Genomic DNA, 14,484 nt, shown 5'->3' on the forward strand with positions numbered 1-14,484 from the left:
GTCATAGATAGTGATTTCTCTGATGGAAATGGGCAAAGTCAATTGAAAACCTTCTGAAAAGGATTCCCCATTCTAGATGCCATTAAGAACATTACTGATTCATGGGAGAGGGCCAAAATATGAACACTCATGGGAGTTTAGAAGAAGTTGATTCCAACCCTTGAGGATGACTTTGAGGGGTTCAAGGTTTCAGTGGAGGAAGTAAGTCAGCTGTGGTGGAAACGGCAAGAGAACTAGAATTAGAAGCGGAGCTTGGGGACTTCCGAAAAGATGGCAAAGCAGAGTGGAGTGAGTTTACTCCTGCTCCATGAAACAAGATAAGGAATGGCGACTCCTGGGAAGCGTACACAGGCCCTCCCCATGGCTTCTACTTTCCATCTTGCCGTTTTCTATACATCTGATTTTCTACCCTAATAATATATTACATTTGTGATATTAAAAATTGCTTAAGTGAAAAAAAATTGCTTAAGTGAAGTCATTGCTCTCCCCCCTACATTGGACATGACAACCGGAGTGAAAGTCTCCCTGGCAGAGTAGGAGATGACTCCCAGGGATGAGCCTGGCCCTGGCACTATGGGACCAACAATTCCATCCTGACTAAAAGGGGGGAAGAAATGTAACTAATAAGGTATCAGTGGCTGAGAGAGTTCAAATAGAATTGAGAGGCTACTCTGGAGGTCACTCTTTCACAAGCTTCAGTTAGAACTTGCTACCTATCATAACTTGACAAACCCCAACCAAAAGCATTCCAGCCAATCCCCTAGGGCGTTATATAAGATTCTCCAAAGGTTCCATGCACTAGAGTAACTTCCTAGAAAACTACAACCTCCAGATGGGTCCCTGGACCAGATTAGTTCTGAAACCTAGAGGGCCCAGCCTCTCCAGAACATCAGCTAGTTCCATTTCCTTATCCCACATTACTGAAAGACCCTTTCAAAATGAAAAAGTTAGGGTGGGCCACGGTGGCTCAGCAGGTAAGAATGCTTGCCTGCCATGCCCGAGGACCCGGGTTCAATTCCTGGTGCCTGCCCATGTAAAAAATAGAAAAGAAAAAGTAAGAATGGCCACAGCCAAAATACCTCTAAAGAGTGGGACAGAAAGATCAAAGGTGATGGTGGAGTTATACAGAGAAGGTAGGGTTTAACAAACAAATATGATTGCTGAATCATTAAATTGATATTTCGTTTAGTCTCCAGTATCTTAGAGCAGCCAGAAGTAAAAACCTAAAATTAAAGAATTGTAACCCATACTGTCATGGTCAGGTTCATGTGTCAACGTGGCCAAGCAGTGGTACCTGTTTGTCTGGCTGGCGTGCCTATTGCAATGAGAACATTTCATAGAATTAAATCATGATCATGTCAGCTGCATCCACAGTTGATTCCATTCGTAATCAGCCAAATTAAGAATGTCTTCTGCAATGAGTGATGCTTAATCTAATCATTGCAAGCCTTTTAAGGAGGATTCAGAAGACACAGGCTCTCTTCCTGCTTCAGCTGGCGAGCCTCTCCTGTGGAATTCATCCAGAGACCCTCAATTGGAATTGTCGGCTTCACAGCCTGCCCTGTGGATTTTGGACTCTGCGTTCCCACAGTCACGTGAGACACTTTTATAAATTTTATATTTGTGAGTGTTCCCTGTTGACTCTGTTTCTCTAGAGAACCCTAACTAATACACATACCAAACTCTGAAATATGTTCAACAACTAATTCTTCTGCTGCGCTTTGAAATTTATTGCTTTTTTGTGTATATATTATTTTTCACACACAAAAGAAGTCTATTGTGATGATAAAAACATATTTATTCCTTCTAGCCTCCTATATTCTGGAGCAGCTAGAAGGAAAAATCTGAGAGGGCGGTATGGTAGCCCAAGACACACTCTGGGATCTGTCCTGTAACTAGTTGTTGTGCTTTGAAAACTATTGCTTTCCTCTTTCTTTGCTTCGTATATATGTTATATTATGCAATAAGAAAAAGTTTTTAAAAATTGCTTAAATATGCTCCGTACATTAGAATATACAACAATATGAAAAAATATTCAGGATTTTATTCATGAAAAATTTTGCAGCATGCTCTTACTTTCATGTAGACACATCACATACAGAAAAAAAAAAGCTACCAGAAAGATCCACTCTAAGTATCAATCTGTGACACAGTGAACATACACTACTTCTGAAGTCAGAAAAGAGGAAACGTTGGACTTCCCCTGGTAGCTCCCATCATCCAACTGTCCTATAAGGACCCCACCAGCCCAGCCTCAAGTACCAGGGAAGGTGCTCCAGGCCTCGGACCCATAGGACCTCATAGGCCATCTAATGGGCAGTGGGCATGCAGATAAGCACTCAAGGGGCTTGAGTTGATTTGCCTAAAATCAACTCATTCAGTTTTGAAATTATTATGTTTCAAGTCATTAAGTAGGCTCAAATATGTTTTATCAAAATACTATATACCGGCAATTAATGAAAAAAATTTCAAATATTTAAAGCAATCTCCAGTAGTTTCAGAGTCATACTGGAACCCAGAAAAAGCCACCCAGTGGCATGGCTTGTCTACCTGTATTCAACAAACACTTGCTCGGGCCTGTGGTACCTGAGTTACCACCCAGCCTGCGACCATGCTGGGGCACCCTCACCTGTGCACACGCTCCAGCTGCAGGCGATGCTCCTGCAACATGAGCTGCTGCTGCTGATGCAGCTCCTCCACCCGCCCGGCCTCGACGGCCAGTGCCTGCTTCAGCTTGGCTGCCTGGACCTTGAGCTCGCTCACCTCCGCCTGCCGGGCCTCATCCAGCCTCTGGGCCCGGGCGAAGGTGGCATCGTAGCGCTCCAGCTCACGGTCCCGCTCCTCCAGCACCTGCAAGTTGTAGAGGAAGTCCTCCTGCAGCCGCAGGAGCTTGCGCCGCGCCTCCTCCAGCTGGCCCTGTGCGTCCTGCAGCGCAGCCTCCTGCAGCTGGGAGCGGTGCGCCTGCAGCGCCCTCCACTCCTCCTCCTTGCAGGCCAGCAGCTCAGTCAGGGCTTGCTCTGACGGCGGCAGCAGCATTGGAGCAGCTACAGCAAAGAGAAGGCAGGTACAGGGTTCCAGTTAGAACACTGACCTTCCTTCCATGGAGCCCCCTGCAGACCCCGAATCTGCGGTGGTAGATGTCATGGAAACGGTAGATGCATCGAACCATCAGGACAGCAGTCTGGTCATAATTGGGATCTGGAGCAGTAAGCCCCAGCCAGTGGACAGCAGTTCCGGGACAGACCAGAAAGGCTCCTGGCCCCTTTCCCCGCATATGTACAGAGCAGCACCCAGCAGAGGCAGAAAGGCCAGATGCAGAATGCACAGGAGAAGAGAAGACGCTGAGGAAGGGAAGAAACAAAACACCACTTGCTTGGCCCGAAGAGCTAAGCCCTTCAGAAGTGCTCCACGGAGCGCTGCCCCCACTCTGCTGAGGCTGCTGGGTGGTGGCTGGCACTGGGGTCCCAGCAGACCCTACAAAACTAATGCCCTTCCCACCCCGTGCTGTACCCTGGAGCAGACCCTACGTCCTGAGAGGCCCTCCACTCAGGGGAGTAGGGACATTTGTTTGCTTTCTATTTCCAAGCTATTGCAGACATATACTTTTGTAAAACACAATAAAAACTAAATGCTAGAAAATGGAATTAAAAAACACGAAGACACCCAATTCAGGACCCACTGTTCGATCACTAGAGTCAGGAGCGTGAAACCACCCTGTCAAGGTGTTGCCAGGTGCCTCATCTCTCACTCCTGTCTCCAAGCAAAGTGGCCACCAGGGGCCCCAGGGCCCCGCTATGGTCCTGAAGGCTGAGTCAATGCCCCTGTCAGCCCTGTCCAAACCGTCCACCAGAGGAGGCCTCCGACACACAGAACCGCTTCCCGGGGCCTCCCTGTCCAAACCACCCACCAGAGGAGGCCTCCGACACACAGAACTGCTCCCCGGGGCCTCCCCACTGTGCCTGTGCCACCTAGAAAAGGACAGAGGTGCCCCTCCAGCCCCCCACGCCCACAGGCCCTGGAGGTGGGGGGAGGGCACCTGGCAGGGGTGATTGTGCCCAGCTGGAATCACTGTCAGAGGGTCTTCTCTGAGAAGAAGACAGCACTGTCTGGGTCCGGGGCATGTTAAACACACATGATGGAGAACATTCTGGGGAAATGCAGCACAGTGCCCAGGGGGCCCTCAAGAGCCAACGGGATAACAGAGACGTGAACACACACTCCGAAGGCCCTAGCACAGGCACTGCATCAGGCTCCCCAGCAGCACCCACACATCAAGGACCACCAGCACACATCAGCCAGGGCAGCACAGGCCCACAGACACCTAAATCCAGAGGAGCAACACGAAAACCTGCAGTGGGTTTTCTCTACATTAACTTTACAACTCCTAAGTCAGCAGCCACTTTTTAAATCACTGTACAAACTTCTTTTCAAAGACACGAAATTCATTTCACTCCTGAAATTACTAATAACAAAACCAACAACAAATGAGCTACATAGTCAAAACTATTTCTATAATATTTTGGCAAAAGAATTAGAAAAATTAAGAGAAACTGTCAAAATGGTGTGAGCCATTGTTTGTAGGATCCCAAAGTATTTCATCAGGACTAAAGAAAAACTAAGGATGCATCTTACAGGGGAAACAGGTGCCGGATGCTGAGGTGTAGGGGTCTTGGGGTGCTGGGTTTTGGAGTCCTGGAGTGCAGGGGTGTTGGGGTGTTGGATGCTGGGGTGTGGGGGTCCCAGGGTGTAGGGATACTGGAGAACTGAGATACTGGGTGTTGGGACAGTGGGTACTAGGACACTGGGTGCTGGGATGCTAGGTTGCTAGGGTGCTGGAGTGCTGGGGGTTGGAGTACTGGGTGCCAGGGTTTTGGGTGCGGGGACCCTGGGGTGCTGGGGTTCTGGGGTGCAGCAGCAGCGATCCCTATGCAGCCGGGAGAGCTCAGAACACAGCGCATAAGACAGGAACGTGGCACAGCAGAATAGGGTTGGGGAAGGTGAGGACAGGGACAGGGCCCCATGGAGTTAATAAGTAGTACCTTTGACTAAGAAAGACCCCCCGTGAAGGGCAAAGCACAAAGGAAAATGTAACCAGCCATAAGATCTGCCTCTGCCTAAGGCACGTCCCTCCCTCAAAGGAAGCGGGAATTTCCTCAGCTTGGGCACTTGACTGGAAGAACTGCACGTGCAGCTCTTGCCATCAGGCCTCGAGCGGGGCAGGCAGGGCTGGTAGGCTCTTTCCTAAAAGGCAGCCGATGTCACTCTCAGCCACGACCACCCACTCAGCACTAGGGGCTGCAGACCTGTGGGGACGGGGGCCACATCTGCAGAGCCCAGTGATGAGTGTTCTGTCAGCACCTACGCAGCACACCTGTGAGAAGCTTCTCACAGCTACTTCCTATGGTCTGAGCCAGAGGTCCAAGGATCCAGCTCAATCTGGGCAGCCCTCAAGTGGACACCTATGTGGTCCTGCCTGCCTGCACAGGTGCTTGTGATGTGGGTACAGGCAGAGCCGATAGGCCCACCTCTTCCCGGGTGGCACAACACATGTGGGAGCCACAAGCCCCTCAGGGTGATGCCCAGAGCAAGGGTGGGGAGAGGAGAGGGCCTGCTGCAGACGGCAGGGCAGGTGGAGGAGGCGGCAGTGCAGCGGTCTGGAGCCAGGGTCTGATGCCCAACCCAGGAGGGATGCATGAGAGGGTTGGCCCAGTGGGTCAGGACAGGTGAGATGGATCAGGAAAGGTGAGTGATGTCAGGACAGCTGAGTAGAGTTGGGACTGGTGAGCAAGGTCAGGACAGGTGAGTGGGTTCGACTAGGGGCAGCAGTGCTTGGCTAACCGGCCTTGGGACACAAAGGAAGTGGGCCCACCCCTGCAGGGCCTGGAGGACCGTTGGAGGGGCTGAGGGCAGACCCAGCACGTCTGCTGTGCTGCCTCCTCCCCACTTCATGCACCTCCCCTCCCAGGGCAGTGCGCTATGAAAGGAGGCAGGTCCCGCGGGGGCGGCCTCTGCCTCAGGAATGGGGGTGGGGGGCAGCCTTGCTCACATGGCCTGTCCCAAATCATTTCTCCTCCTTCCTCCTTCAGACATCCCCACCCCTAGAGCGCACTCCCCACTGCTCCTGACCACTGGGCATTCCACTCACTCCTTGGCACCACAGGGCACAAAACACCCACAGAGACCCCATCTGGCCTCAGACCTCTCAGTCCCTGATGTGCCACGGCCACCAGCCACTCCTGTCTATGCCCTGGGGACTCTGCCCTCACTGTGACAGTCCATCCCCAAGAGACTCGCACATTCCACACACAGCTACCATCCTCTCCTTCGGTCACCCAGCACCTACACAATTTATCTTTAAATATTTTAATGCACGCAGAGTGAAGCACAAAAAAAAAATTAAAATTATAAGAGGCATTTAGCTTTAAAAGTTCTGACCTAAGTTAAAATGAATGACTGACACCAAATAAATTGGACTCCAAGTGTCTCCCCAGTTGGCAATTGAGGAGTGTGATCAGAGATGGAGCCCCCAGGCAGGTCCTGAGGCCCCTTGAGCTCCTGTGGACCCAAAACCTGGGACACAGAAGGCACAAAACAGATGAGTGTTTCATTTTTAAAATGCTATGTAACTCAGTTGAGATGCTCAGAAGAAACAATCCTAAGGCAACACAGATCTTGCATAACACGGTAAACTTTCTTAAATTCACTTATTTTTCCATTTACCCAGTACCCACCATATCCCAGGTACAGTTACAGCCACCAAGGACACAGCAGCCGGCAGACGAGCAAGGTCCCTGTACTGACAGGCTGCCATCCTCGTGGCTGAGATGGGAAGGAGACCCACGGGCAGACCAGAAAACTGGCCACAACACTAAGTGCTAGAAAGGTGCCAGAACAGGGCCTCAGGACAGAGTGGCTAGGGGTGGCTAGGAGTGGCTGAGGGCACAGGCAGTAGGGGCCAAGACGTCCTCCACACGTGGCCCTGGCATTTGGACATGGAAGAACCAGGGTGGCAGCAAAGCTGGAGGGAAACAGGTCACGTGTAGCTGGCCTCTCCCATCAGGGCTCGCCGACACTTCCCAGACAGCAAGGCCGGCTGTCAGGAGTGGGTGTCTGGGTCAGCAAGTCCTGCTGCCCAGCATGGCTTTGTCAACAGAAACATCACATCAACGCGGGCCACACAAAGCTGCGCAGACTCCCAGGGAACGAACTGGGGCCTACGGCTCCAGGACACTGATGTTACTGTGACCTCCATGGCTCCTGGCCAGGGGCAGGGCAAGCGCCACCATGGCTCTCCAGAAATGCCCCCACTGAGGTCTTGAAGGTCATGGTACTCACCTGTTGGGCCCTGCTCCGTGCCAAGTGTCCTGCCACCAGGCTTACCCTCACCAATTAGCTGGTCACGCAGCCACCCACCAAGTCGCTTTCCTAATGTGGAAATTTGATCATGTGATATTGTTCAGCTTAAGATCTGTCTAAGTTCAAACTCTGGCACTGACCCTAGGTCAGCAGGTGCCTGGGCACATGGCTGACCTCCTCCGGAGCAGCCTTTCAGCCCCTCCCGGAGAGCCATCTCGGCATGAGGTCTTCAGGGTTCAGCAGGAAAGCCCCTCCGGGAAAGCCACTAGGCGGCCTACCCTCCTCCCCTACCCACAGAGGGACGCCTTCCAGGGCCCACTCAGCACAGAGGGGCTAATGGATTAAAGGATAAAAGCGTAGCAAATGGCTCATTCAGTCTATCAGGGAGAGAAAGCAGACTCAGCTGCGCCCCTTTCCGAAGGCAAATCCCCTAAGGCCCCAAGGATTTGGGGGTGGTGCTCACTGTTCCTCTGCCCCACCCCAGCCAAAACAGCCTGCTCTGTTGTCCCATAAATCCCATCCAAAGGCCCCAAAGGCCACGAGGCTGGGGTGAACCGGCTTTATACAGCACACACAGTAAATGCCTGTCAGCACATGACCCCAGCACGGAGCTTCTGAGGAAGTGGCTGGAGGGAGGGTCAGGGGAGAGGAAGGACCCTGGGCCTTGCTGGCTCACCGGAGCCCGGTCACGGTCCTCCAGGAGGGCAGGGCGTGGAAGACCTACAGCACATGCAGAGTCAGGACATGGCAGGAGGCCCCTCTGCCACTGTGCATTTTCTCACTGTTAGAAACTGAGCTTTCATTTGAACAACTGAAATACAGGGAGCCCAGAATAAGAAAGAGGTCCTTTAATCCTGTATAGAATATTGTAATGCCTGGATATATCCTAGAGTATATTAAGCAGATAATCAAAAGTATTGGCAAAGTCCCCTGAGGGAGAAAGAATATGGAACTATTAAACTTTACCATCAGGGAATTCCGATACTGCATCAAACTTTAGGGACACCCAAATCAATAGGCCAAGCCCTCAATCATGAGGCTTACTTTTGTGAAGCTTATGTAGGTAGCAGAGAAGCTTAGACTACCTATAGGCATGCCTAAGAGTTACTTCTGGAGGACCTCTGTTGTGCTCAGATGTGGTCTCAGTCTCTCTAAGCCCAACTCTGCAAGTGAAATCATCACCCTCCCTCCTACATGGGACATGACATCCAGGGGTGAAAGTTTCCCTGGCAACATGAGAGATGACTCCCAGGGATGAATCCAGTCCTGGCACTGTGGGATAAACAATTCCATCCTAACCAAAAGGGGGAAAAGAAGTATAACTAATAAAGTATCAGTGCAGAGCAAGTTCAAATAGAGTCGAGAGGCTACTCTGGAGGTTGCTCTTACTCAAGGTTCAGGTAGACCTTGCTAACTATCATACCCTGCTGTTCTAGTTTGCTAGCTGCCGGAATGCAATGTACCAGAAACGGAATGGCTTTTAATGAGGGGAATTTAATGAGTTGCTAGTTTACAGTTCTAAGGCTGAGAAAATGTCCCAATTAAAACAAGTCTATAGAAATGTCCAATCAAAGGCACCCAGGGAGAGATACCTTGGTTCAAGAAGGCCAGTGAAGTTCAGGGTTTCTCTCCCAAGTGAGAAGGCACATGGCAAGCACAGACAGGGCTTCTCTCTCAGCTGGAAGGGCACATGAAGAATATGGCGTCATCTGCTAGCTTTCTCTCCTGGCTTCCTATTTCATGAAGCTCCCCGGGAGGCATCTTCCTTCTTCATCTCCAAAGGTCACTGGCTGGTGGACTCGCTGCTTCGTGGTGCTGCAGCATTCTCTGCTCTCTCTGAGTCTCTCCTTCTCCAAAATATTTCCTCTTTTATACGACTCCAATAAACCAATCAAGATCCACCCAAATGGGTGGAGACATGTCATCACCTAATCCAATTTAACAACCACTCTTGACTAAATCACATCATCCAGGGAGATGATCTGATTACAGTTTCAAACATACAGTATTGAATAGAGATTATTCTACCTTTATGAAATGATATTTTGATTAAAACATGGCTTTTCGGGACTTCCGGAGAAGATGGCGGCTTAGTAAGACGCGCGGGTCTTAGTTCCTCCTCCGGAAAAGCAACTAAAGAAACAGAAACAATACGAAACAGCTCCCGGAGTCACGACAGAGACCAAAAAGACAGCGTACCCCATTCTGGAACAGCTGAACGGGCAGGGAGAATCTGCTGCGGTGAGATACCCGAGGGGCGCGCGTTTTCCCGGCCGGGGCGGCTGGCGACTGGGGTCCCCTCCACGCACGTGGCTCCCCGGTCTGACTGGGAACATTGGATAGCGGGGCCCTCCCGTCACGCTTGGCGTTTCAGGCCAGCTGGGCAATTAGGACCGGCACTCTTCCAAGCCGCGGCGGCCAGCGACCCCCGCCTCCACGCGCGGTTTCCCGGGCCGACTGCCGTGCAGACAGACGAGCGCCACGAGCGCCACCTACTGGGCAGGAAAAGAAAAACAGAGCCCAGAGATTTCACAGAAAAAGCTTTCAACCAGCTGGGTCCCACACCCAGGGAAATCTGATCAAATGCCCAGACACCAGCAGAAAATAATGGATGACGCTCGGAAAATTGAAGATATGGCCCAGTCAAAGGAACAAACCAATAGTTCAAATGAGATACAGGAGCTGAGACAACTAATGCTGAATATACGAACAGAAATGGAAAAACTCTTCAAAAACCAAATCAATAAATTGAGGGAGGACATGAAGAAGACATGGGCTGAACAAAAAGAAGAAATAGAAAATCTGAAAAAACAAATCACAGAACTTATGGAAGTGAAGGACAAAGAAGAAAAAATGGAAAAAACAATGGATACCTACAATGGTAGATCTAAAGAGACAGAAGCTACAATTAGTGAACTGGAGGATGGAACATCTGAATTCCAAAAAGAAACAGAAACTATAGGGAAAAGAATGGAAAAACTTGAGCAGGGGATCAGGGAACTGAATGACAATATGAAGCGCACAAATATACGTGTTGTGGGTGTCCCAGAAGGAGAAGAGAAGGGAAAAGGAGGAGAAAAACTAATGGAAGAAATTATCACTGAAAATTTCCCAACTCTTATGAAAGACCTAAATTTGCAGATCCAAGAAGTGCAGCGCACCCCAAAGAGAATAGACCGAAATAGGCATTCTCCAAGACACTTACTAGTTAGAATGTCAGAGGTCAAAGAGAAAGAGAGGATCTTGAAAGCAGCAAGAGAAAAACAATCTGTCACATACAAGGGAAACCCAATAAGACTATGTGTAGATTTCTCAGCAGAAACCATGGAAGCTAGAAGACAGTGGGATGATATATTTAAATTACTAAAAGAGAAAAACTGCCAACCAAGACTCCTATATCCAGCAAAATTGTCCTTCAAAAATGAAGGAGAAATTAAAACATTTATAGACAAAAAGTCACTGAGAGAATTTGTGACCAAGAGACCAGCTCTGCAAGAAATACTAAAGGGAGCACTAGAGTCAGATACGAAAAGACAGAAGAGAGAGGTATGGAGTAAAGTGTAGAAAGAAGGAAAATCAGATATGATATTCATAATACAAAAGCCAAAATGGTAGAGGAAAATATTATCCAAACAGTAATAACACCAGAAGTTAATGGACTGAATTTCCCAATCAAAAGACATAGAATGGCAGAATGGATTACGACCCAGCAATACCACTGCTAGGTATCTACTCAAGGGACTTAAGGGCAAAGACACAGACGGACATTTGCACACCAGTGTTTATAGCAGCATTATCTACAATTGCAAAGAGATGGAAACAGCCAAAATGTTCATCAACAGACGAGTGGCTAAACAAACTGTGGCGTATACCTACGATGGAATATTATGCAGCTTTAAGACAGACTAAACTTATGAAGCATGTAATAACATGGATGGACCTAGAGAACATTATGCTGAGTGAGTCTAGCCAAAAACTAAAGGACAAATACTGTATGGTCCCACTGATGTGAACTGACATTCAAGAATCAGCTTGGAATATATCATTGGTAACAGAGACCAGCAGGAGTTAGAAACAGGGTAAGATAATGGGTAATTGGATCTGAAGGGATACAGACTGTGCAACAGGACTAGATACAAAAACTCAAAAATGGACAGCACAATAATACCTAAGTGTAATGTAACTATGTTGGAACACTGAATGAAGCTGCACCTGAAATATGGTTTTTTGTTTGTTTGTGTGTGTGTTTGTATCTTTTGTTTTTGTTTTTTTCTTTTTCCTTTATATATATATATATATATTATTAGTATTATTATTTTAATTCTCTTCTCTATATTAACATTCTATATCTTTTTCTGCTGTTTTGCTAGTTCTTTTCCTAAATCGATGCAAATGTACTAAGAAATGATGATCATACATCTATGTGATGATACTAAGAATTACTGAGTGCATTTGTAGAATGGAATGATTTCTAAATGTTGTGTTAATTTCTTTTCTTTTTTTTGATTAATAAAAAAATTAAAAAAAAAAAAAAAAACATGGCTTTTCTAGGGGGCATACTTCCTTTCAAACCAGCACACCTGCCAAGCCCCAACCAGGACCAGTCCAGCCAATCCTAAAGAACACCCAGGGCAATATATAAGATTCTACAAGGGTTCCAGGTACTTGAATAACTTTCCAGAAACCTACAACCTCCAGATGGGTCCCTGGTCCAAATAAGTCCTGAAACCTAGCCCAGCCTTTCCAGAACATCAGATAGTTCCATCTCCCTACCCCATAATAGTGACAGACGCTTTCAATATGAAAAATTTAGAATTGCCATAGTCCAAACACCCCTAAAAAAAGGGATGGAAAAATCAAAGGTGACGGTGGACTTATACAGAGAAGACAGGTGTTAACAAATGAAAATGAATGCTGAAACAATAAATTCACATCTCTTTTAGAGTCCAGTATTTTAGAGCAGCTAGAAGTAAAAACCTAAAATTGTAGAAGTGCAACCTACATCAAACTCTGAAATTTGTTCTACAACTAATTGTAGTGCTATGCTTTGAAATTTATAGGTTTTTTGTATATGTTATTTTTCACCAAAAAAAGAAGGAAAAAAAGTCGATTGTGATGATAAAAAAGCATTTAAGCCCCCTAGCCTCCTATATTCTGGAGCAGCTAGGAGGAAAAATATGAGAGGATCGTATGCTAGCCCTTGACAAACTCTGGGAGCTGTCCTGTAACTACTTGTTGAAGAGTGCTTTGAAACTATTGCTTTTTTATTTCTTTGCTTTGTATATATGTTATACTAAACAATTTAAAAAGTTAAAAAAAAAAAAAAAGAAAAAACTGAGCTTTCTAACCCTTTTTATCCAACAGAGATGTCGTAAGTTTACCTATAAAGTCTGAAAAGCATTTGGAAATCCTTGGGTTTAGGAAGATTACTCTTTGTGAAATCTGCACTTTCCCACATATGAGAAACGTCCAGGCTCCAAATATATTTACGATTGCAGAGGCTGCCTTCTGGAAGATATAGCACATTAGCAGCTAAAAGAGTAACCACAAAAGAACACTTACACAGCCTTAACCTAAAGCCAATACTCAATTAAAATTTGAGTGTGCCCCTGGTTTTAAGAGGATACTACAAATGGTATAAGTGGAATGTGGCCAACTCCGGAACGTACTCACTCAAAGCCTGACCATTGTCTGCAGTGGCCGTACATGCAGGAGGTCGCGACGGCCTTGTCAGAGGCAAAAGGGGCCAGCCAGAGGCCCAGCATGCCACATCCACAACGCAGCGTGAAAGAGCTGAGAAGAGGCCTCTAAATGTCCTACCAATTAATGAAGACTCTGAAGACATCTTTTCATAAATTCTCATGATGGGTCCAAAGATTGTCAGAAATGGAAATAACACCCATGGTCTAAGAATCTTCTAACATCTGGCATCCTAACAAGGAAAGGGTTAAAAACAAAGGGTGTATCCTTACCTCACATCATGTACAAAAAAAACCTCAAAATGGACCAATCACCTAAAATAAAGGAGCTAAAATCATAAGACTCTTAGAGAAAAACATGGGGATGGTTAATCTTCAGGACCTTATTTTAGGCAATTAATCTTAGATAAGACAGCACAGGAAACAGAAGAAAAAACTGATAAATTAGACTTCATCAAAATTAAAAACTTTTCTCCATCAAAGGTCATTATCAAGAAAGCGAAAAGAGAAGCTACAGAAAGGGAGAAGATCTTTGCAAGATCATATATCTGATTGTGCTGGTTTGAAATGATGTATGTACCCTAGAAAAGCCATGTTTTAATCCTAATCCCATTTTGTAAAGGCAGCTGTTTCTTCTAAACCCTATTCAGTACTGTATGTTTGAAACTTTAATTAGATCATCTTCTTGGAGATGCAACTCAATCAAGAGTGGCTGTTAAACTGGACCCATTCTAGGTGGGTCTGAATTACTTTACTGGAATCCTATAAAAGGGAGATTCAGAGAGAGCAGAGGATGACAGAATGCCACAGCACCACAAAGCAGATAGTCTACCGACCAGTGAATTTTGGAGACAGAGAAGGAAAACACATCCCGGGGAGCTGGAGAGGAAGTTAGCAGATGACACCGTGTTCACCATGTGCCCTTCCAGCCTAGAGAGAAACCCTGACCGTGTTCGCCACGTGCCTTTCCACTTGAGAGAGAAACCCTGATCTACATCAGCCTTCTTGAATCAAGGTATCTTTCCCTGGAAGCCTTAGACTGGACATTTCTATAGACTTGATTTTCATGACCTAAAAACTGTTCACTAACAACCTGTAAATTCCCCTTTCAAAAAGCATTTCTGGTATATCGCATTCTGGCAGCTAGCAAACTAGAACACTGATAAAGGTCTAGAACCCACAATATATAAAGAACTCCTATAACTCGACAACAAAATGACAACCCAATTAAAAAATGGGCAAAGGACTTGAACAGACATTTCTCCAGAGAAAATACACCAATAAGTACATGAAAAGATACTCAACATCAATTAGGGAGAGGCAAATCAAAGCCACAATGTTATACCATTTCACACCCACTAGAACAGTTATTATTTTTAAAAATAAACGATCATGAGAAACGATACAGAACAGCTCCCAAAGCCACGAC

The 14,484-nt window shown here is 46.9% G+C and overlaps 1 protein-coding gene across 8 annotated transcripts in view; it reads right to left on the minus strand.

The window, feature by feature from the left end:
• Positions 1-14,484, minus strand: part of CCDC57 (coiled-coil domain containing 57) — a 185,889-nt gene that overhangs the window by 159,506 nt on the left and 11,899 nt on the right. For 6 of the 8 annotated variants that reach the window (XM_077166276.1, XM_077166275.1, XM_077166274.1 and 3 more), the window contains exon 2: positions 2,630-3,044. In XM_077166276.1, the coding sequence (XP_077022391.1) occupies positions 2,630-3,044 (415 nt within the window). Of the gene's footprint in view, positions 1-2,629; positions 3,045-8,948; positions 10,025-14,484 lie in introns of those variants that run through there. The other 2 variants (XM_077166271.1, XM_077166277.1) reach the window with 2 other exon arrangements.

The sequence above is a fragment of the Tamandua tetradactyla genome, chromosome 6 (assembly GCF_023851605.1).
Source record: "Tamandua tetradactyla isolate mTamTet1 chromosome 6, mTamTet1.pri, whole genome shotgun sequence".
In the NCBI taxonomy this organism is placed as follows: Eukaryota; Metazoa; Chordata; class Mammalia; order Pilosa; family Myrmecophagidae; genus Tamandua; species Tamandua tetradactyla.